General features: G+C 36.0%; 2 protein-coding genes and 1 pseudogene across 3 annotated transcripts; 2 read left to right on the plus strand and 1 right to left on the minus strand.

Moving 5' to 3' along the window:
- Positions 1-417: 417 nt before the first annotated feature.
- On the plus strand, positions 418-1,386 carry LOC119992716. Its single transcript, XM_038839509.1, has one exon. The coding sequence runs from the start codon at positions 418-420 to the stop codon at positions 1,384-1,386; it is 969 nt and encodes a 322-aa protein (XP_038695437.1).
- Positions 1,387-3,583: 2,197 nt separating this feature from the next.
- Positions 3,584-7,867, minus strand: LOC119993386 (protein SUPPRESSOR OF MAX2 1-like). 2 transcript variants are annotated; one of them, XM_038840521.1, is made up of 3 exons: positions 6,340-7,867; positions 5,540-5,753; positions 3,584-5,412 (listed from the first exon to the last, which is right to left on the minus strand). In XM_038840521.1, the coding sequence occupies exons 1-3, from the start codon at positions 7,599-7,601 to the stop codon at positions 3,781-3,783; spliced, it is 3,108 nt and encodes a 1,035-aa protein (XP_038696449.1). In that variant the 5' UTR covers positions 7,602-7,867; the 3' UTR covers positions 3,584-3,780. The 2 variants fall into 2 exon arrangements, with proteins under 2 accessions (XP_038696449.1, XP_038696448.1); XM_038840520.1 differs by having other exon boundaries at positions 5,540-5,837.
- A 14,125-nt stretch (positions 7,868-21,992) lies between these two features.
- LOC119993737 lies at positions 21,993-24,175 on the plus strand (annotated as a pseudogene).
- The last annotated feature ends 539 nt before the right edge of the window (positions 24,176-24,714 follow it).

Raw genomic sequence — 24,714 nt, forward strand, 5'->3', positions numbered from 1 at the left:
CTTGTCAATGAATGCTATTTTTCTTGAGTTTTGACCAAATCAAACCATCAATAGATTATGACCCCATCATTGATGGTGATCTTAAAATATCAGAATCTTCATGGCTCTTTACTGGTCCTTTGTTCAAGCTAAATTAGTAAGCAGACTTGGTAATCAACATTATATAAACCCCAGCTTTGAAAAATAAGCCTCTCTCATGGTAAACTGGTTCAATGGAAAATAAGTTACAAGGAAGCCTTCTAATAAATTGCGGCCAAGTCAATGAAGTATTCTTCCACTAGTAATTTAAAATTGCTAGCAAATGACTGGTTCCAACCACAAACACAACAAAGACTTGAATAATTCAAACAATACTCAATATATGATCCATCATATAAAGAAAATCGATTTTCACAGAATCATTCCACCATTGGAGAGATGGAATCGACAAAGGTTTTAGGTTTTGTAGAAATTCTTACACAAGCCCTCAAAATCCTCTTCAAAAATGGGAAACTCTTGGTTTCCATAGCCTCTCTGACACTATTGTTTACCTCGCTCATTTTCTTGCTCAACGTCTTCTTCATTAGTCCAAGAATCACCGACTTTATCGTCGAAAATAGCTTCCTGCTTGTCACTAATCCTAGCAGCCCCGAATTCACAACTCTCCTTGTCGGTATGAAACAAGACATTCAGATCTTCCTGGGTTTCCAATGGATTTTCCTGGTCGCCAACATCATCATCACCGTACTATCATCAATAGCATTAATCTTGGCATCCGCGGCATCATATCAATACGGTGCAAATAATCCATCATTGAAGGAACTGATGTTGATATCTTTGAAATCATTAAAAGGACCATTCATTACTTGGTTTTACACGACTCTACTTGGTGTTGGCTACATGTTCTTTGTACTGGGAATTCTGGTCCCTGCATTTATCATGATGGGAAGTATCGCATTCGCAGCGTCCAGCGTTACCTCTATGTTGCTCTCTTTTCTAGCAGCAGCATCTTATTCATACCTAGCAATGGATTGGACATTGGCAGTAATTGTTTCAGTAGTTGAAGAGAAATATTGTGGAATTGAGGCACTAGAGAAGGGTAAACAACTTGTTAAAGGCATGGAGCTATATGGGTCTGCTCTAAATTTTCTCTTCTCTGTATTGTCACTAGTTGTGTTGCAAGGGATGAGGTTGATCAACTTCAAGCAATCTGCAGCTGTTGAAATCACAATTGGGTTGATCGTGTTGAATTCTGTTTGCTTGATTAGGATGTTTTGGTTGTTGGTGTACACAAGCTTCTATTATCAGTGCAAGAAGAATCATGGAGAAGAAGTTGAAATGCAAGTAAACATGGAATATTACAAAGCAGCTGGTCATGTTCCCTTGATCAATGAAATTGTAGTATGAAGAAAATTGGACCTTGGTGTTGTACAATCTTGTAAACAGCTTTTATGTACTAATTCCTTGTTTTGTTATGAGAAAATCTCCTTGATTTAATTTATCAATCTAATTTTAAAAAATATTACATGATATATACTCGACCTTGAACTCCCGAGACAAAGAAAGGGGCTGAGAATATTACAAGTTGATTCTTGAGAATTGAGATCGAGAGAGGAGAGTGAGAGATTGAGAGAGAGAGAGATCAGACTGAAAATGAAGGGTTTGGGCTTTTGGGCTTGGGGTCGAACCATGGTGATAGTGGATTGGAGACCTGTTATGTTTTGGACCTTTTGTTTCTGTCCAAATTTTTAATAATCGATTGGCCAGGTGATTATCGACCATCAACTATCGAGTATATATGTTGGCAACCACCAACCGACCCATCTTTATATTGGTTGGGTCAAATTATCAGCTGAACATTATGGGTTGGTTGTCGATTGATTATCGACCAGTATAAATGGGTTCATAATGGGTCAGTTGCCTTGTAAAACCGATTCATTCCCAACCCTAGATGTGATTGGTTAATAAATAAATAAGTGCTTTATTACGGCTCATCCATTGAGATAGGATGGGTGGAAATCTCGAGGTTGTTTCAAGGAGGTGACCAAGCAACCTTTCAATTGAAGTCTTAGTTGTGATTGGTCAAGACCAAGAACGAGGCTAAAAGTTAAAACGAATGATGAGGGCAAAGAAAGGGGAGCAAGTTTTGTGTCAAATTGTCTGAAATTTGCTGTCCCTATATGCATGTTATACAATCTGTAAAGGTGAGAGTAGGGGCAGAGCCAGGAATCTATGCAATGTGAGGGGGTTCAAAAGGTTGGCAGGAGCTTGGGGGGCAGCACCCTAGGATTTTATTTTTTTTTAATGATTATGTGTTAAAAAATTACCTAATTTCTCATTAATTATAATAAAATTAAAGTGAAAAACAAAAGTATCATTGAATGTATAAAGATAATGTATTTACAAGAAGTATAATCACCACCGTTGAATCCATTGATTCAGATCATGCATATGCAAAAAAAAAAAATCATAAAGTATTCAACATAAAGTCTTGTAATAAGGTTTAGCGTTGTGTTGGTGTTGCTTCTTTTTCTAAATTCCATGTTTTATAGGTTAGGAAAACAAATAGGAATCATATGACCAAACCATAAAGAGAGGTGATACACATGATGACCACTAATTCAAGAAAACTTACTCAAACAATCCTCTCTTGTTACCCATTTCTAATCCTCCTAAAAAAAGTGTTTTGATATCTAAAAGTTAGAACCTCATTTTAAGAACTCATGAGAGAATTTCTATATATCATGAGAGAATTTCTATATATACCTAAAAAAAATTTAGGTATCTTGCCCAACTCTAATGACCAATCTATGCTTAAACTTGAGGCTTCCCTTTGGCAGTGGGAACTCGACTGCCATAAAGATAAAGATAGGTTGCTATCATTTTAACCCCATCCCTTTTCTCTGGAGAAGTAGAAGTAGAACCAATTCCACTCCAACTCCCACCCTAAACAGATTTCCTGCATGAAAATCCTTTTTGTAAAGCATCCCTCCAAAGGTTTCAGGTGTCTTACATATATATGCTTTTAGTTTCAGGATGGAAAAATATTTCAACATGCATTACACACAAATGCCAATACATACATAGATGTCTAACTTTTTTTATAAATTAATTAATTTCCATTGTTGCAATTCATAGTGGGAGGCAACCATTGCTAGCCTATGTCGACTTCATACAACACTGGTTTCAGGTTCATTCATATGATAAAATCCCTCTCAGGCGTGGCATTGTTTAGAGTAAGGCTGCGTTTGATAAAACTTATTTGTAAAATATTGTCCTCCTTTATTTAAGAAAAGAGAAAAAAAAAAAAAAATAACTCCTCAGTTAGAGAAAATCATACAGGCAGACCTCTAAAAATAGGGTATAGCCAGTTCATACTTTTTTAGGGTCCACAATATTTAAACAAAATTGACTAATCAAAGAAAATGGAGAAATAAATCATTGATGAGAAGAATGCTTCATCGTATTACTTCATCATTATAAATAACTAAAATAAACAATGTATTATCAATTTCTATATATATACACCCGAGCTACTAGTTAAAGTGGTAAAGATGATCTGTATCACCCTGACGACCAAAGTTCGAATTTCCTCCCTCGTTTCAAAAAAAAAATTCTACATATATATTTTTTCTAATAGCAAAAAAAGGAATAAGAAAGTGCTAGACATTCTCAGACAAAGGTCTCAACGTCCCCTTTCTTTCTAACGGTCAATTACTCTTCACCCGCCAAAAACAATTTTTGTTGTTGTCGAGTAATATTTACATTTCTATATCCAAACACCCAAGTGTACAACCAAACTCACAACCCATCCACCACAACCTTGATGCTACTAGGCAACAAATCTCCATTACTACTGTTATCAGAATTTCCTTCTGGTCCGAGCCGGACGATGACGACCCCCAAGTCATCCACATTTGTTGGTATCCGTAACTTGAGCTGGTGCAAGCTTGGAACAAGAGCTTTCTCCATCCAGTCCTCCATACCAGTCTGGCCTAACCATACCCCACCAGCAATTTTTTCAAGAGCCTCATCTTCTATTTCAATTGAGAGCCCACCGCCAATGATGGTGGAGAACTTTTTCTTGATGGAGTTAGCAATGTCGCGTCGAATGGGGCTGATATCTACGGGCTTGAAGACAATGGTGTCATCTACAGAACTTTGCAGCTCGTGAGATGCTGATGAGGTTGTGGATGATAATTGTCTGCAGTTAATGACGACGTTCTCGTCTTCATGGTCGATTGTGAGATCGCTTGAATTGTTTGACCCGTCAGCTTTATCATCCCCTGTATCAGCAGCTTCATTCAGATCGAATGAAGGTGCTGGAGTGGACTCCTTCCGAGTCTTATTGGACCTTTCTTCATCACAATGCCAACTAGCTCGTCGCTTTGCAGTTTTTACTTGAAGGCAAAGCATCAACTGCCATCCTCCCCTTGATAAACAGGCAAGCTTTTTCTCATCTAGTGAAATGCCACTTGTCAAGGACTTGGGATTGTCTGGCAACCAATTTTCAGTAAGAACGAAAATAACGTTCCCAACACTGATTTCGTAGCCGTATGAATCCGAAAGTCTACCTCCTTCCATGGCCCGCTTAATGCTCGCACGAACAAGCATATTTGCTTCATCAATGTCCTCAAGCATGATGACTGAAAAGGGGTTCCTTTTAATTGCCTCAACAATTCGAGATAAAACAGTTTTACCACGGAAATTTACATCAGATTCTTCACCATCACGTCGCAAGCCAAGACTGATAATTACTGGATCGGTACCACATACCATCTCAGACAATGCCGACACCATCTTTTTCTTGCCAACCCTATCAGGACCTGTGAACAGTAGCCATGTATCACGCTTTGATCCAGCACCCCTCTGTTTTCCATTGCCCAATTTACATTGTGTCACAGTTGTAGCCACTGCAGATGCAGCCTCTTTCTGCCACCACACTTTTTCCATTAAACCTTTGAGAAGCTTCTTGAATGAGTCGGCATCTAATGAACTAATAAGCTTGTTGCTCTGCAGTTCATGTGACCTGTTCTGTGGATCAGAAGGAATGCATCCCAGAAAATCTTTGGTTATCCCCCTCTGAGTTTCCAGGGTTGTCTCCTTTACCTTTGGCCACCCTAGAACAAGGTCTGTTTTCACTGGGCTTGCTGGTGGTGAAACTACCTGCTCAGATGGTGGAAAAAACATCGCATTTTGATTCAATTGTGGTGTTTCCCCAAGGTTTCTATTGTGTTGTACTTTAGGCTGCAAAGGTTGGCGAACAAACAAATTTGGATTGTACAAGCATGGCATCGAGAAAGTGGGAGCAATTCTCTGAGAATTGCTGTTGGACAGATGATGAAAATTAGGATGAAGGAATAAACAAGTGTCATCCCATTTCTTCCGTAATTCCATGTATTTTTTCTTCATTATTAGTTCTTTATCCTTCGTCTGCAAAACAGATAAACAGAAACAACAGTCAACATGATCTGTCTAAATGCAAGTAGGTCTTTGACAAAAAACAAGTAAGTTAGCTCAGGCCTATTTAAATCAGTAGCTTCAGTGGAGCAGAACTTACTGGTGTCTGATCAACTGTTATAGCACTGTCATCCTGCACCTTGGCATCTTGCAACCACTGAGGGAGTGCTGGCCGGTCTGCTTCGGATTTAGTTTCAGATGAGGTTTTCTCATAGTCCTCAAATTCAAGTTTTTCAAGCTCTTGTTCATAACTCTGCATGCATTGAGGACAGCAGCTTGACTTTCGAGCAGGATCCAAGATCTCAGGCACACACCTTGTCAAAGCAGATGTAGTTTGAAAACATTTTAATGGAGAGAATAAATCGACCGAGCTCCCTAGAATCCCATTGTTCCCAAGCCTAGATCAATATCAATAACAAATATTATTTTGAAGCAAAATTAAAATTTACAATTTTGTAATATCAAAACTGTATGATAATTTTTTTTTAAAAAAAAAAGTGAGCACAAAACCATAGTACGCAAGAATCTGTCTTTTTATCCAGAATCATGCTTGCCTCCCCCAATGTCAAAAATCAAGCAAAAACCCAGCTATCACTATTTGCCTTTTCATCTTAATTAAGAAAGTTTCATACTGACAGAAAATATAAACTACGTACAGATCATACGTTTTGAAAGAAAACTCCTCCAATGATCTATAATCTACAAACAGTTACAGTTAATGCCAGCAGGCACGCCACAAAAATAATTAACACACCAAAATTAGCTATTAATCTCAAGCTAGAACAAGTCATTAACACAAAAATCAATTCACAAAACTCCGATGACGGAAATCATTCACCTTCAACACCCAGTTTAAGCACTGAACTGTTCAAATTAGAGCAAGTACCAAGAGAAAAATACCTTGGAAACATCCCTGCAAGAGGTGCTCTGGCAACAATTGGCACAGCCTGCAAATCCCAATCATTTTCCATTGAAGGATGATAGACCTGGCACCGCAAATAAGTTTCACAAGTGGCAGTCCCAGTTAACCAAAGCCTTCTCATGCCAGCACCACACTCCGCAAACCTCGCCAACAGCTTCCCCATCTCTGCAACCGCAGCCCTCCCTGCCTCTGAAACCACCTGATGCTGCTGCTGCAGGGGCACAGCACCGAGGCTCGTAACCCCAAAGCTCACTGGCTGCTCAACCAGCCACTTCAAATCACCCAAATTAAGAATCACCCCTCCACCCTCCAAATTTGACATCTGGGCCTCAAACAATCCCCCTAATTCCTTAATCTTAACTGATATGTGTACCTTGTCTGAAAGATGCTCTTTCTCTACATGAATCAGCTTCTCCAACTGAATCACCTGAACATTCTTCAGAGGGCCATCTCCGATTTCCTTATTTTCAATTCTTCTCAATAGCTCCTTTAACACCGCATCCGGCTCTGATTCCCCTACCAAAACAGGGTTCCTCTTCTTGGTCCTCAATAATATATCCAAAACTCGTTTCACTTCCTCATTCCTCTGATGCCCGGATTGGGCAGCGTTACTGTGCTGTTGCAATCGTGGATTTAAATACAAATTCCGACCTGCAAGACCCGGAACCGCCGTTACCGGTGTCGGTGCCCGAAAGCCCAACCCAATTGAACCCGAATTAGCAGCCACCGTACTCGACGAATTCAAAGACTGCTCAATTATATCCTTCACGGCTGGACTCGAAAAGCTGGCTTCGCGCATGACTCTGCTCACACTTGGATCATCGAGTATGGATATAACAAACTGTTCAAGCTCAACTTTGACGGCCAACAGCGGTTGCTGCTGCTGCTCCGGACATCCACGGCGCTGATGAGCCTGAGCCCGCTTGAGGGCGGCCATTAAAGCATTCGATATGGGAGGTTCAAGGACCGGGCTGAGGTTCTGAGCCGTCGGTAGCCGATCCAAGGCAACACTAAAGCAGAGCTCGAGCGCCCGACACTGTAAAGGATGGGACGAATTGGGGTGGGACTTGATGCAGGCTTGCCGAAGAAACCCAGATGGCGAAGCAAGAAGAGTCGCCGCCACATGTAGAGGCGTAGTCTGGCCATGATTCCGGCGACCCGCTTCAGCTATCGAATGGTTCAATACGCTCGCCGCCTCCGGCGTCAGAGTTTGCTGGATCGTGCTAAACCCGGCTCTCATTTCTTACAAAAAAGAAGAAACAGAAACAAATGTCTCTGTAATTGTATAATTATTACTATCTCCCCTTCACTTCTCCTACCCAGCTAATCGAAAGAGTCCAAAAAATTATCAAGAAAAGTAATATAGCTTTTCCTTCGCCTGGGGTGATCTTTATCTCTCCCTCCGTCAACAAACAGTGTGTGTGAGAATTCAACGCTAAAAAGGAAATATCAGATCAATAATCCCATTTCTCTCTATCTATATGTCTTGCGTGTGCTGATTCAGTAACCGAAATATCCAGGAAAAAAACCCAGAAAGGCTTCTTTTAAAAAAAACTAAACAAATGTTTGTGAAAAGTACATGGACCCCAGTGAAGTAAAGATTACTAGATTAGTTATATAGTGCATGGAAAATGTTTTGTTTTTATTGACTCCATTAACAATTACAATAAAAATGTGAAAAAAAAAAGGTTTTGTGGAGAATGATTCTAGAAATTAGAGAGAATTTCTTGAAATAAGAAAGTTGAAAGTAAAAGCAATCAGAATGGTGGTTTTTTATTGAAGCATGAATAATATATTGGTATTTGTGTTTTATTGATGTAACTGTATTGGAGATATATTTTGTAGATGTGACTGAAACAACAAAATGTATTAACACAATGATGTAAATTTACTCACTTTACTTTTTGTGTAATAAAGGTGGGACATAATATTAATTTTAGTGTATTGGAAGATGTGTTGTGAGTGTGGTATTAGTGAGATCCATATGTAGGAGTCAACATGGAGGTCATCCACCTTTCCTTCTCCCATGTTGTTCCAAGTAAAAATGAGACAACACAAATACACCATTGGAACCTCTTTTTTCACATCTCACATCTCCTTATAATGGACAACAAATAACATCCATGAACCATTAAAAACTACCCATTGTGATTGCTCTAACATCAATTTTTTACAAGGATTTTTGTGGTGTCATCTTCTTCCATTTTATTATTATTATTATTGATAGAGAGAGAGAAAAAAAGTGTAGTAATAGGCTAGAGATTGACATTCTTTATTATCTACATTCTACACAGTCAATTAGTCATAGGCTATTATAGATTGACTGCCTATTTTTACCTTCCCTCTCCACGCTCTTCCCTAGCACGTGGCAGTCTATTTATACGATCCATGAAGTCGCATGGGAATCGAGTCTCTCTACTTTTCTTCTCTCAATTAACTTTTTACTTTTCGCACGCTGCAAAGCGACCGCACGACTTTGACCTTTTTATACTTATTATTCTCTCTCACTACAACTTTCACACTTTTCTATCTGATTTTCTACGTCAAATGAAAGAACACATACATAATAATTACGTAGGCAAATTAGGCATGGAATATGACTAGGTTGAAGTTTGACAATAGAAGCTGATTTTGAGTGTATTTTACGTCTGTCTAATTTGCTGCACATGATAAATAAATAAAAAAAAGTGTTAGTGTGACTGCTAGTCGATAACTCGGATACCCAAATGCGAAATTTTGAGAGTTTGGTTTTGCTTTGGTTGCATGTTTTCAAAATGATTAAAAAAAATGTGTCTTTTGATGACAAAGGTGAAGTGGGTATGTGGAATATGTTTCAATATTCGTGCCCTTGAAGCTAAGACAACCATATCAAAAGTATTTAAGGCATGCCATGATTCATGATTTCCTTAGTAAAGGGAAAAAAAAGTGATCTTCATCTTAAATTTATAGATATATAATTTTGTTATTATATCCTTTTTCAATGAAGGTAAGTCACTAGTAATTGGATGAAATTATTAATTGAGATGACTAGGTTAGTTTGGCAATTCATTTGAAATATATATGCTGCTTCACCAACCAAACGTATATTTGAAGTTGCATTCAAAAACAATGAAGGCGTCATTCTAAAACCATTTGCGGAATTGTCTCTCGACCAACCAGAATGCCCCACTTTTTCAAATATATTCCAAATACATCATTCTATTATCTTCACTCTTCACTGCTATTTTCCTCGCGTAGTTATGGTTATAACTCTCTAAGGAGCAGTCAAATTGAAACAAAAAAAAAAAGGGTGTATCACACGACTCTTTTTCTTCAACAATTCCGATCATTAGGGTTTGGTGTCGCATGTTCACCTCCAACATCTAAAAAATCAACCATTTTCGGGTATGTCATTTTCACCAATTTCATGTATCTAAAGCTAGATACATGAAAAATCATTAATAATAGAAGAGTTAATGAAGAGGATCATTTAATGCAATGAAAATGATACAATCCTACCCATATCACATGTGCAACCGTCCAATAAAATCCCTCATTAAATTTGGTTTGCAACTTAGCCCAACTTCATTTAAAATCAAACTTTCCTATCTACTTGTCTTGCCTCAATAGTACCATTACCAAATTGCATGGTTGGTGACAGAGAGATCCCCAACTTCGTGGTACATGCATCTTTCTTAAATAATATTTTGAATAACATATATATTAGCATTTTAAAATGCATTGTAAAACCAACATATATATATGTTAAATTGTCTATTGAACGGAGCCATGGTCTAAGTTATATTGCAACTTGCTTGGTAAATAGGTTCTAAAATAAATGTTAGCACGGCTTGTTAGAGTTTTTTTTTTTTTTTTTGAGAAGTTGTTAGAGTTAATTTAGTGACTAAACAAACCCTAAATATTTTCATGATATCATCTAAAAATGAGAAATAATTAATTAAGAGACCCCAAAAAGGCATGCTTTTGCATAGGAGGGAAGTAGTTTGAACTTTTGAACCAAAGCACCACCTCTTTTGAATCAAATCATCATCTTCCAATGTCTAAAAAGGAGAAGAAAAAGAAGGTAATAGAGGTGTCAAGGGGTCATGATTAAAATGTTAATTAAACAAACATAATAATACAAAAAGATTAGTACTAATACTTTAATAATTAACAATATTATTATTTCTCTCTTTTGTATTCCTTCACTTTTCTTTTTAAATAAAGGGAAGGAGATGGGAGGTTGGAACTCAAAATTTCTAAGAGATATCACGTATATGAATATCATCTGAACTTTTCGGGCGTCTCGGATTCCTTCACTTTCAACAATATAATAACATCATCATCATCATATATTCTTCTTACCCCTTTTTGCAACGCACGCCCTAATTAACATGAATATCTCCCTACCTTTTACGCGTTTTTCGAGCTCGTCAACTTCCACAAACCTTTTTACTTTTAACGGGTCTTTTTTAGACAACTCTCTTTTCACGCGATTGCTTGGCGCGTGTATGTAGTCGACCTACACGTGTAGGGTAGACCGCGAGAATAGCTAAAAAGCTGACGCGTAACAACTTCTTACTCATTTCCTTTTCAGCGGGACCAAGTGCAACTTTCAACTTTTTGCATTTATTATCTTTGACGTATCACATGCTTGTTTCCACATGTGCCCTAACTCTTTCTTTAATTTTCGGTTATTGCCCTTTACAACAATTTATTTTATGTTGGAATCCAAAGAAATTGATCTTCTTTTTACACTAATATTTTTTGGTATTAGTATAATCCTTGATCTTATTATCAAAAAAAATAAAAAAAAGAAGCAATAACAATTCCATATAAGGTAAATAAATGTTAATAAATTGAATAAAGGGTACCAAAATTTGTGCTTTCAAAGTAGTAAAAGGTCTATTTGGACAAATATATCCAAAACAATTTTGATCTCTTCTATGTTATGGGATCTTTTTATGTTAGATAGAAGGCATCCTCCACATAATTCAAATTGAAGCAATTGGATGCTACCCAATATTTAAGATATCCTTTCCACGAATCGATACGCATTTATGTATTTCTTACAGTAATCGGTTTGTCTAAGCCCGTAAGCGGCTAAGGACTAATTGTATCGCTTAAGGCCCTAATTGATTAAGTCATCGTCTAGGTCTTCTTGTACGAGGGCAAGCTCTACTTGCCTGATTGACAAACCGCTTCGTTTCCTATTCTCCTTCGCTTGTGCAACTATGTAAGTGTGTAACCGTGTCTGTATTGCTTCATAAATTTGTCTCAAGACTCTCAACTCTCAGACCCCATCAACTTTTAGTAGTCCCCTCCACATCAATTTCTAGCTCCACCCCTGATCCTAACCCATATATTCTATTTGTTGGGTTTTGGATTCACAAAATTTACAAGTACGATGGAGTGTTAAGACGACAATAATCTCACATCGGTTGGTGAAAGCCAAGTAATTTACTTCACAAGCTTGGTCCAACATCATAACACTCGACTTGAAACATCTTTCAAAGGACAAAACCATGAGGGTCTTGGATCCATAGTAAATGATATCTCAAATAGATTGGGTGAAACGACTCAAACCGCTCTCTTCTCATATCTTTCAAATTCTTCACATCATAACATTCCCAACCTCCCAATACCTATGATCCCACTTGCCAAATATGTAAATAATAAAAATATTAGAATAACTCAGGCGGCTAACACGCATAATTCTTATAGTAGAAATTGGAAAACTTAGACTTATAATAAAAGTATTGACTGTCTGTTTCAATGCTAAAATATTCAAAGGCAAAGAGGGGCGCACTTGCTTTTACTTCGCTCCCTTGCACAATAAAAGCAAATGTATGATATCATACATGCTCGGTCATTTTAAATTAATTCAAGTTATTTGCTGATAGATTTATGTCATTTATAATTTTAAATTACTTGGAAATTACTTTCAAAAATACTAATAAACTATGAATACTTGAGTAATTAAATAGGTCTGCCCTATTAGTCCAGTCAGACCAAGTTGAAGTAATTAAACTCCTTCCTTACTGGTAAGTATTTGCTCCCTTCCTTCCTGCACAAGAAGCAAATGTAAGCTACGGTAGGGTTCGGAGGTGTGCTTGGGAGGACCTCTTCGACACTTAAGTCAGTACGGTGCTAAACTTGGGAGAATGACTCGTTACTTGGAGTATTGCTCTTGCTTATTAAGTAATTTAGAGTGCAGAGTTATAATCTTTACCTAAGGGTGGAGGACTCCTTTTTATATGAGCTGAATAGTTTAAATTGTAGTAGGAGTCGTACTCTCTTTCATTGGTCTTCCTGAGGATTTCTCTCATTGGTCTTATGTATTATATGATTAGTACTAGAAAATGGATCTTGAATTATGTTTTCCACACCAAAGATTGATCAAAATGGATTCACTAAACATCTCTTTTACATGCTCCTCTCCTCCACATTAATTGTTGGGTTTTAAGCAAGTATTTTTCTTTCTCATGATCATGGGGCCGGGGTAATTCACTATATTTATTAAAGTATGTTATTATTTTTTGGATGTCTAATTCCATGCAATACATAACGACTAATTTGATTATGTTTTTGCAAATGAGTCATTGGTTGAGTGACAATGACTTTGCATGTCCCTGACTGAGGTCATGAGTTCTAGTCTCACCTCCTCCGAATATTTATAAGGAGGTGTGTGGGCTTAGTCTGCCCCTACGTGGGCTTGATAGTTTGCCCCTGCGTGAGCTTGATTTGTGCCCCTGCGTGGGGCCTGTTGACACTTGTACTTTTATAGGCTTGATCTGATGGTGTGTCGTATATTGTATTTGTACTTATACTCATTTGATTATGTTTTTAGAGCTAACATATGGCGTATTGAATCCATTGTCACCTTATCTTCCTATGCCTTTTGGAATACATCTTTTTACGAGTAGAAAGCTTCCTCCAACATATCTGAAACATCATGATACCATAATATATATATATATATATATATATATGTATGTATATATATTCCTTCAACTTTACAACAATAGACATGACCTCCTCATCACTTTTGGTTGATTCATTCACAAAGGGAAAAAGGGGTTTCCCCACTACACCAAAAAGCCTTCTAGCCTCACCAATAATAGAATAACCATTATTCAAAAAGACCCTTTTAATTTCTTTATTTCTTTCTCCTCCAAGGATGAATATTGTAGATCCAGCCAATGACATAATTTCCTATTCAAAAAAAGGCCCTAACTTTTCATGCCACAAGATTTCAAAATGGCAATCTATTACTAGATGATCAATTCTTGGATTAACTTTGCTCACAAAGTCTCCAATTGATGCAATATCATGAGACAAAAATGGGCCCATAAACTCTTCACTTGTGCAATAAGCCAAACCCCACCTAGCTAGCTTTTACAAATGTACATAAAATGTATATCTATATACATGTAATCATGTCATGAAAGGTCAAAATTTAAGCAAGCACATAAAAGAACAAATCATTCAATTCATAGCCACCACCAACACCATATAAAAAGTTTTTAGTAGCTTCTTGCACTCAAACAATTGTAGACTTTTTTTGGGCCAAGAATAAAGGAAAGTGACCCTACTCTTTTTGATAGGGAAAAAACAACATCAATCATCAATTAAGCAAAAGATGACCATTGGTTTTTCCCTTTTTAAATTGCAAGACTTGTACTATCATTTCAATAATAATAACATGGAGGAAAAGTTTGAATTTGATATAAGGTTGTTTTCCAAACAAAAAAAATTAAATGATGTTGGATGCATCTAGACCTAGAAAGGGCTATCTATTATGTCTTTAGTACCATGAAATAATGTATTATCAAATCATACTTGAAAATTTAAGAGCATTATTATAAGACTACCGTATTGGTAAAATAATTTGGAGAAGACGGCCTAATTAACCATTACATTTTTTTTATCATAACCATCGGATAACATTATTAATTTGTTGAGAGAGAAAATATCGAGATATAAGTGGTGCGGTGCATTGCCATCAATACTATACCATTAGAGTTCAAATGTTATTTTTGATTGTGTAATTTAAATATTATATTTACGACTGAACTAGAACATAAATTAGGGCGTAATGCTCTTCGAAATGTACTATACAAGTTAAACATAAAATTGGTATCATGAATCAGAATTATGGTTTCATTGAATTAATATTATTAGGGGGGACACCGACCAATCAAAGACCTATACATTCACTATCAAATCATCCATTTCTTTTCAATTGAAAGGAACAAACACAAGGTGCCAAATATCCACCTCAAAAGCATTTTTTTAGAAAACATACAGCATCTATTATTATGTACACTAAGCTTCCTTTTTTAACTTTTGGGGAGTTTTGGGAATCCTTAAAGATTTACCCACAATAGAAAATCCCACCCAAAAAAGAGCAGATAAAAAAAAAAGTTCTCTTTTTATTTTGGCCACTAATCCTATGTATACTTTACACAGAAGCATTAACGAACCTCTTGGACACATATGAAACACTTGGAACATATTAAATCAATGTATGTTTTGATGTTATTATGGGGTTCAATATTAAACCCCATAAATTAGGGGTTTAAAATGTGTTTTTAAAAGTAAAGACAAATCTTTTAAGGGCTTTTGCATCAGATTAAATTAACTAAAACTTAGGTTAGTGCGAGAAAGTATGCTTTCAATAAATAAAGAGAGGCCTGTTAGAAATGTGTAACCCACTCACATCAACAACACATCAACAACATTGTTCATTTTGTATTATCCGATCCTTGTGGTGTTGCAAAACGGGGTTTTTCACAAACAACCACAGATTATAGAACAATATAGAGAAGCAATCGAAAAGATAAAGAGAGAAGAATAACACAAGATTTACGAGGTTTGGCAATGTGCCTACGTCGTTGGGGTTTGCGGCTGCCAAGGTTGTCAAAATCGGGATCTTATGTAAGATCAGTGGAAGGCATGCAAAATCGAATCGTGAAATCGTAAGATTTTATAAAATTTAAAAAATAAATGTAAAATAATATAATTATTTATTTCTAAATAAATAATTAACATGATATAATATACTATAGTTTATAGGTAATAAAAAGTTCAAAAATGTGATTATTATTTATTTATAGACATGTTAATATTTCATAAAATTGTAATTTTTTAAGACCTCCAGAGAACTATGAAAAACAAACATAATAATTGTGCACGATTATATCATGTTAATAAATTAGAACCAATTTTTCAACAAAAACTAGAATTAGAAACATAAGCACATGATTAGTAGACCACAACCCATAAGCCCATGGCCCCATAAATCTATTAAGGTTAAAATCGGTAAGATCTTAAAATCGATAAGATCGGGTAAAATCGTAAGGTAAGATCGATGAATTTTATCAATTTTGGGATTTTACATCGATTCAAATCATTTTGGTTACCTAAGATCGTAAAATCGTACGATCTTACGATTAAAATCGGGATTTTGACAACCATGGCGGTTGTTTTCAATATAGGAAATTCTTTAATACATTCGATTAGGGTTTTTAACCCTTATATACCAGCTACATTCGGCAACCCGCTCCCCTCTCTCACAACTTTCCCATTTCTCAGAGCTTTTAGGTAGTAAATAATAGTATACTTCTAATATGATCCATTATTTAACATGTGAATACATCGGGCCCACACGATTTTGTATTTTCTGGACCATCTCACTTACTTAATGATATTTAAGCCCAAAGAAAATGTTTTGTTAATGAAGATGGAGTGAGACTTTTCTTATAAATCAGATTGTTTGGATTTTCCCAAGTAATATGGGACATTTAACAAGTCTTTGAGTCTCAACAATACCTGATGACCATTCAATTAGTTCATTAATAATATCGAACTAACTGATGTCTACATGCTAGTTCCAGATTCAATGTCCTACGACCCCAAGCCATTAATTTGGGATCATGAATTGTCAATTTGTTGTTTATTTTCGACAGTGTGGGATGATAAGAGAAAAATAGCCCTAACAAGGCATGCCTATTATACCCACCTACTTCAGTCTTTATCGCATTTATGTGTTCTTTGATCAAATTCGAAACTCAAAACAGCCAAAGTCTCTCTCACAACACATGTTTAAGTTTGCAAAAAATAAAAGAAAAAAAAGAACTTGTAGTATTAAGATTGTAATGATCAGAAGATATATATATATATATATATTTCTTTTTGCTACACCAAAGCAAATGAGATCCTGAGAGAATCAAAAAAATCTTCTTATGATTGTATTTGGCCTTTAAATGGTTAATACAAAAGATTTGTGTCGGTTGTAACATTTTAATCTTTTTTTAATTAAAAGGGGGATTCAAGCTATAATTAGCCTTTAACCTTCCCATTTAAGCTTGCAAACTTAAACATGTGTTGAAGATTAATTTGCAATTCCAATTCTTCCATTAATTAAAATTGTCATGATTTCATTTAATAATTGGAACAAAGAAGAAGTGAAAAGATAAGGGAAATAATAAGTATAAATCTTTTGAATACAGGGAAAGGGGATGGAGGAGGCTCGAACTCGAGACATCTATGAAATACCACATACATGAGTATCATCTGAGTTACTCATGTTCTCTAATAAGTATTTATCTATACATTACTGATTAGCATGTTCTCTAAAAGTGTATTGTAAATACAAGACAAAAACCACATGACACACTCTACTGATACACTTAAAAAAAAATATTGTGTGCCTACAATACTACACAAAAAGGCTGTCTGCGCACAGAGCTTTTACCAATTCAATCGCAGGTCATGAAAAATAGACATGTGAGGAGGCAAACTGACCAAAAATCCAGAACCTTGAGATTTTATTCATGAAAAAAAGGAGAGCTCATGCCAAACCCAGAGAAAAGCTGACGATGAACCACTATCGTGTCAGGGAAAGCATGCATGCCACAAATGCCAATAAAAAACATCTTTTGAACAAAACAACTCTCTGGTCTGGGGTGATAAAGATGCTCAATAGTACACAACTTTATTTTTTTTACTTTTCTTTTTCTGTTTTTCCTTTCACCAAAACAGCCTTGAAAAAACATGTATTTAGGCTGGGCTCACATCTACTTCTTCATTGGTGGTATTTGAAATCCATATATAATAGAATATGTGTGGATCGGAAAAATCATACTCAGTCAGCAGGACACGTGGAAAGGTTTGAATTGCGGGAGAGTTTTCATTAGTGAAAATAGTTGCAGAGAAGCTTCCTTAAGCAGTGTTATCAGAACCGGCCCGGCCCGTCGGTCGGACCGGTTCAACCAACAATTTTCATCTATGTCAGGTCGATCCTAATGTTGAACCGAACAAGCAATTGACCAGTGCCAAACCGGTATGACCCGCGGTTGATTCTTGAACCGCACGGTTTAATGATTCACGGGTTAAAAACTTTTTTAAAAATTATAACTTTTTTATTGAAGCACTCAGCATTTAAGTCAAAATATTTTACCTACAAACCCATGTACTTGTCATTCTTTTATGTTAAGCTTGTGTTGATAAATTTTGTAAGACTTTGGATTTCCCACCAAAGAGAGAAAATCAGAAAAGATATAACAATAAATTAATTGAAAATTGTTCAATCATATTCACTTCATGGATTGATGGGCCCATGACAGGCGTGGGTCCCATATTTGCTTTGGTTTGAAGCATTTTGTTTTTTATTTTCTCACTACTTTAATAATAAATTTTTTTTATAACTTTTTTTATATTATTGTAAGTTCATAACTGTTTTTTTATGAAAATTCTTAAAACTAATTTCAATACCATGTTTATTACTGTCAAGTATGATATTATATTACTATATTTTTTTCTTTCTATCTTAAATTAATTAATTATCATTGTTGATCTATTTAGTAATTGATATAAAACGACACATAATTAAGTTAATATTTATTTATTAATATTTATAAATAAAATTAATTAATTAAAAAAAAGGTACAGTTCAACCCCTTAACCCTTCGGGTTAACCGGTTGAACCTTCAAAATTTCTTCCACGGGTTGATGCGCGGGTCGAGTTTGATAACTTTGTCCTTAAGTCAATCCATGAAGATACGGATTTAAATTCAAACCATGACATCAAGAGGAATCGTTGAACTCAAAATTCAAATTAAATTGGGGATAAGAAAATCCCAACAAGAATCACTCCACAACAATTATAAAAGGGACATCAGGCTTGTGAATGAGGTATGCATTAAAAATTCTCTACAGGAATTTCTTGCTTTCTCTCTTTGAAAAGATTTTTAACTTGAGTGCCGGAGTGTCTCCAGGCTGCAAAGGGCCGTCGGTTCTTGTCTTGTAGGTAGGAAGGTTCACCATCCATATTATTCCTCGGGATTGGAAGTTAACGTGTTAGTCGTGCAGAAAAACGCATGGACAATATGCTTATACGATATGCTTTAGTCATTAAATTAGATGTTCTTTTGTCAAATTTTCAAAAAGCAAAAACCCAGAAGAGGAAGTGGGGTGGGCTGAGCCCACTGGATTTAACCTAGCCCATCGCTGATGTATGGGCCTTTCCATGGGGTTAAATATTATTAATTGTATATATTATAATAAAATTCTTTTTTAAGACAAAGAATTATAATCCAGTTAAATAGATTTCAAATATAATTACCATACAAGTTAAATATAATTTTATTTTTAAATAAAAAAATTTATTGACTACCATCTTACGTAGCGTAACGTATAACTTTATATGTTTTAGTTTGTAATTGAGGGTGAATAATTCAAGATGAACACGTGGTACAGGACACATCAAAGAGTTGACCAAGCCATACTTAATGGCTCCAAGATTTCCTTCCATGATAGACCATCAAATCAATTAATCCCGACTAATTAGTCGACTGAACGGAAAAGCACTCAAGTCTTCTACTGTATAAAGAGGAGAAACACTCAAGACAAAGTTGAGCTTTAATTTGTGATTATTAGATTGGTGATAACCTTGAAGACTTACTTGAGCATCGGAGTGTTCGCGTCGTCCCACGACCATTGGCAAGGGCGGAGTCAGGAATTAAGGTTGGGGCTACTTATAATATTACACATATTTAAAATGATATTATCGATGTACATTTATCTTGATATTTTGTGGCATAAATATATATTAAAATTGATGAAAATTAATCAGAAATTATGTAAGATGAAATAAAATAAATATATATTTACATGTACAACACGTTTTAAAGAAACTAACTAAAGACTAAGCCCATGAGGACTGAGGGAGATGGACACATAGTATATGGGGAAAATTTCAAGCCGGTACCATTTGTGAAATTTTTGCACACTTAAGTCCAGTCCAAATAATTTTATCCCTTTAAGGTATCACTAGTATACTAATTACTTTTTTACCCTTGTCTTCTTCCTCCCACAACAACTACACTTCTCTTCTCTTTCTCTCTACTTATTTTTGCCTATTGGCATCCAACCTAAACTGAAGCTCACATCACCTCAACATATACTCCGACCTTCCACCACCACCAACGACCGTCCATTTGACCGAAAAATGATCGAAAAGCCGCGACCATCGCAAGATAAAGGCCTCAGATCCTGTCAATTTCGGGGATGGTTTGTTATACCACCACTATCGTTGGACTCCTCTCATTGAGACGCACAATGTCCAACTAGAAATGGACCAAAAAGGCCATCGAAAATGAACGTTTTAAAACAATAACATTGGTCGGCCAATGTTACTATTTCAAAACAATAATATTGATAAGCTAATGTTACTGTTTGGAAAAAACTTCAGATTCGACTGATTGCGGTAGCGATTCGCCATACCACCATCACTGTTGGACTCCTCTCATTGAAGCACACAATGCCCAGCCATATACAGCCCAAAACGGCCATCAGATATGTCTCTTGAAATAGTAACATTGGTTTGCTAATGTTATTGTTTTAAAATAGTAACATTGATAGAATAATGTAACTATTTTAAAACAGTAACATTGGTAGGCTAACGTTATTGTTTTGAAAAAAACTTTAGTGTTGGCTGATTCTGACGGTGATTCGCCACACTACCACCACCATTGGATTCCTCTTAAGGAGACGCACAATGCCCAGTCATATTTGGACGAAAACGGCAGCTAGAAAAAGAGATGAGAGAGAGAGATAGAGAGAAAGATGTAATGATAAGAGAGATATGCAGCTGGAGAGAGAAAGATGCACTGATGAGAGAGATGTAGTAGAGAGAGAAGATGTAGTGAGATGAGAGAGATGTAGCATAAAGAGAAAGTAACAAGAGATAAAACATATTAGATCTATTCCTCCTTGAAAAAAGGGTAAAAAAGAAATTTGATAAAATTTAAATGATTTAAATAATTATAAAAAATAAAAATGAACTTACGAGGGATAACGTTTTTTGAAGTGGACCTATATATCTAACTGTTTGAAAGTGGTATTTATATGTCATTTTCCATAGTATATGTCTATATGACAAGAACCTAGACTAAGCCCAACTGAAGACTAAAGACTAAGCCCAACTAATGACAGCCTATATGTCCCAACTAAAGACTAAGCCTAGGACTAAAGACTAAGCCCATATATATATATATATATATATGTAATGGTAGTAACTTTTTTAAAAAAATTGGTCGCTATAGCTTAGTGTAGGCCCCTCCCTCCATCCTTGATAGTCGGGTTCATCGATAATTTTTGTTTTTAGGGTTAGGGCAATCGGATCAAGGAGGAGTAACTAGTTCAATAGCCCCTATCAACACTATGGAGTGTTCAGCCAATGTAGTGATGAATTTTCGTTGACTACAGTAACCATTATATATTGAGAGATTGCTTTGTTGTTTTATCAATGACTTAGCTTCCCCAGTTCCATTATATTGGATAAAAACAATTCTTCTTCTCATTTAGTTTGTTTGACTTGCTCTTTGACTTGCTTCTAACGATCATTCATCTTTTAAAATTTCTTTTTTTTTTTTTTTAAATTTCATTTGGTTGCACGTTTCATGTTACAATGATATCCTCTTTCATTATTCAACATTCTTGCATATCCTAACAACATCTATCCCAAAAGTATCTCAGAAGTGGATGTTACTGAGATTTTTATTATTTTCCTTCCTTATCATCTAGAAGTGGTCAGGGCTAAGAGTTAATATTTCAAATTGTTAAGAATCTCACATTGAAAAACCGTGGGGATCCCATTTGGCTTATAAGGACAAACCCACCCCTACTATCAATGAGGCCTTTTCCTAAGGCTTAGTGAGTAGGGCTTAACTCATTTGCTAGGCCTAAGAGGAACAAAGTCATACGGACCCTATATATCAGGTATGTGAGTGCCCACCCCTTATTACTAACAAAGGCTTTTTCCTAACCCAAGTGAGTTGGGCTTTTGACTTATGGGCTTCGGTCCTCAGTAGCTATGCTAGGGAGGAACAAAACCTTATAAGTCTGATGTATTCTTGAAAATTAAACAACTTAAAACGGACAATATTGTTGGTGCCTGGATTTACAACAAAAATTGAGCAATCTTCCAAGACAAAGGCGCGATTGAATTTCAAAGATAATAGATTGAGTTTGCGGTAGGCCCAGCCCATTTCTGGCCTCATTAGAATTGCGGTCGCCCCAGCCCATTTCGACCTCTACATTCAACATCAGTGAGTCAGTGACCAAGGTACGCTCGAGCTTCACAGCCATGGCGAGCACAAAAGTTCAAAGGATTATTGACACAGAAAGCTCGCATCCGGATTTGGCTCTTCGAGCAGAAAGATTTAAGGATTGAAGGCCGAATAATAGTAAGTTCCTTGCATATTGCATTTGTCTAACATCTTTGAATGTAAGTGCATATGGGTTTTAGGGTTTATTTGTTGCCTAATTAACCACATGCTCATGCTTATTGGCTTGTTAGGTTGTACACAAATGGTGCTGTATTTTATTTCTGGGAATTTTATTTTGGCTCTGTGTAATTCTCCATAGAAACCCGAATTGTGATAAAATTAGTGAACGACTCTTGGGAAAAGTCATTATTTATGAATTACCTTCCAATATAATGCTGGAGACCTATCAGTATTCGTGACTTCCGCAATAGTTGTCTCTTCTGCCAATGCTATAGTATTTGTTGAAGGTATAAAGGCGGACAACTACCATGCACGAGGCTCTTGTAATGGAGTCAAAATTGGGGAAGACCCATATAATTTAGCTTTTGACTTAGAGGGTACCATTCATTCACTCAAATTTCAGATGCACTCATCGACTTCGTCTAACCAGCTTTAGGGTGATTTCATTTCAAATTTCTCTAATTTTTGAAGTCTCCCATCAAAATATTTGTCGCATGAAATCAATTCATTGAAAGAAGTCACAAGATGAATTTGAGTTTGCAAACTTCTACTTGGTGAGGATTTAGTTAGGTACGCACTAAATAGTTGGTATAGTTGAATAGAGGGAAAAGACTGCTCATGTTAGAATACGTAGAAAACTAAAACTTGGCATTATTATTTTTTGTGAAATGATTTGATTCATTTTTTTTCTTTAGATTTTGAAAGAAAATTTTGCCAAGCCTGAGTTTGAACATTCTCACCATTAAGTTCGTATTTGTCTAAGAAAATTTTGCCAAGCCTGAGTTCGAACATTCCCACCATTAAGTTCATATTTGCTTACATTTATTTGTGGTTTGTATGTTTTGTTTCTGAGATCTAGTTATTGGTTTGATCATCAAACACCAATTCTGAATTTGCTGTCGGAAAACCATTTAAAATGTCAGTTCAGTTGCACAGATAGCGTAAGTAATTCTTTCAACTTTCCTGTCCACTCTAACGTGAAATAACTTGGAGATGAACAAAAAATTTTGTGATTTTGGAGCTTTGCAGCATTCTTGGTAAGCAATATGATATCTCTGATTACTGATTAGACAATGAAGCAAATTCTGAGTTACTCTTTTTCTAGCTCCTCGCTGTCCACCTCTGTTAACAAAGGAAAAAAGGTTTATTTGCTTGTTTATCTAATGGTAATCAGGATTATGTTTTATTATTTCATTGATTACTGTGGTCATCATGCTGTTGCTCTCATACAGGGTTTTGATGAGTACATGAATCTAGTCCTGGATGATGCTGAAGAGGTCAGCATTAAGAAAAAGAGCAGAAAGTCTTTAGGTGAATAACTTTCTGAATCCCCATGCCCTGCTGGGTGCAAAAACCTTCTATCTATTCTTCTCGTTGTGGCTTTCATGCTCTAAATTGTTTCCTTCCTCTAAATTGTTTCCTTCAGGAAGGATTCTTATTAAAGGAGACAACATAACGTTGATGATGAACACATGAGTGCACTGAAATAGACCTCGCTCTCTTTTTCTCTATATCAGAGTTAATGATATTCCTTTTCTGTACTGTGCAGAGGAACATAATTTGCATCACATCCGCTACGCATAGTGCCTTTCAATCACTTGGATGTTGATGTATTTTTGCTGCTGCTATTTTGGTTTGCTTCCTGAATGCTATATACTAATTAGTATTGGATGTGATTTGTGTACCCATCTATGATATAGGCAGAGTTTATCCATTCTGATAACTTGAGCCAGGGGTCTGCGCTTGGAAAACGTCTCTACAAGCGAGTTAGTGACACCATCGTGCTGAAATTGGGTCTTCAGTTCCATATTAGATATGTGGAATGGGCAACTGTGAATTTGCTCAAACAATAGGAATTCTAATCCAGATTCTCAAATGCTGTAACTTTGAAGGAGAAGGATGTCTCACCATTACTATTTTACAGCCCCAACTATCAGTAACATACACAATGCTAGTTGATTGCATTAACATTTTCTAGGCCGTTATATTAGTTTTAGGATTTGCTTTACGTGGAGCAATAATGAAAAATGTCAGTGGCACTTGTGAATTTCCTTGGAGAATTTCACCATTTTGTGACTTGAGAAGGAAGTCTATTACTTACTTGTATTGAATGTATGGGTAGACCTGGAAAACATAACAAGTCTAGGAAGCTAAGCTATTTAGTGATGGATCCTATTCCTAGAGAAGGGAAGCTAACCTAGCAGCCAATAGCCTCTCAGTCGAGGTGATTAAGGTATGTACTTGAATTGGGTGCAAGGTGGTATTCAAGTTCGACCCTTCACTAATGCTTACATACCAAAAAAAGCGGTAAAAGACTATAACCTAACATTTTGATTGTTTGGTGAAATTGGTTTTTACAAGTGGATCATGCTTGCCTACAATACTTTACAAGGGGTTTTCTATGGTTTAATTTGTCGTCTGTGTCTTGGATCATAAGAGAAGTAGTATTCTCACCCCCTTAAATTGGTTATCCCACCCTCAAATCATTGAATTGTAATTTTTTAATATTATTTTATATGATTTGATATTTGATTCTTTTGATTTGCGTGTGATTTGATATTTGATTCTCATTCTAAAAAT

This window comes from Tripterygium wilfordii, chromosome 23 (genome assembly GCF_013401445.1).
Source record: "Tripterygium wilfordii isolate XIE 37 chromosome 23, ASM1340144v1, whole genome shotgun sequence".
Classification (NCBI taxonomy): Eukaryota; Viridiplantae; Streptophyta; class Magnoliopsida; order Celastrales; family Celastraceae; genus Tripterygium; species Tripterygium wilfordii.

Coding starts and splice junctions, on each gene's coding strand:
- LOC119992716 (XM_038839509.1), top strand. CDS start 418: ATGGAATCGACAAAGGTTTTAGGTTTTGTAGAAATTCTTACACAAGCC.
- LOC119993386 (XM_038840520.1), bottom strand. CDS start 7,601: ATGAGAGCCGGGTTTAGCACGATCCAGCAAACTCTGACGCCGGAGGCG. Junction 5,838..6,339: donor CTTGCAGGGATGTTTCCAAG/GTATTTTTCTCT, acceptor ATATTGATCTAG/GCTTGGGAACAATGGGATTC. Junction 5,413..5,539: donor TAACAGTTGATCAGACACCA/GTAAGTTCTGCT, acceptor TCTGTTTTGCAG/ACGAAGGATAAAGAACTAAT.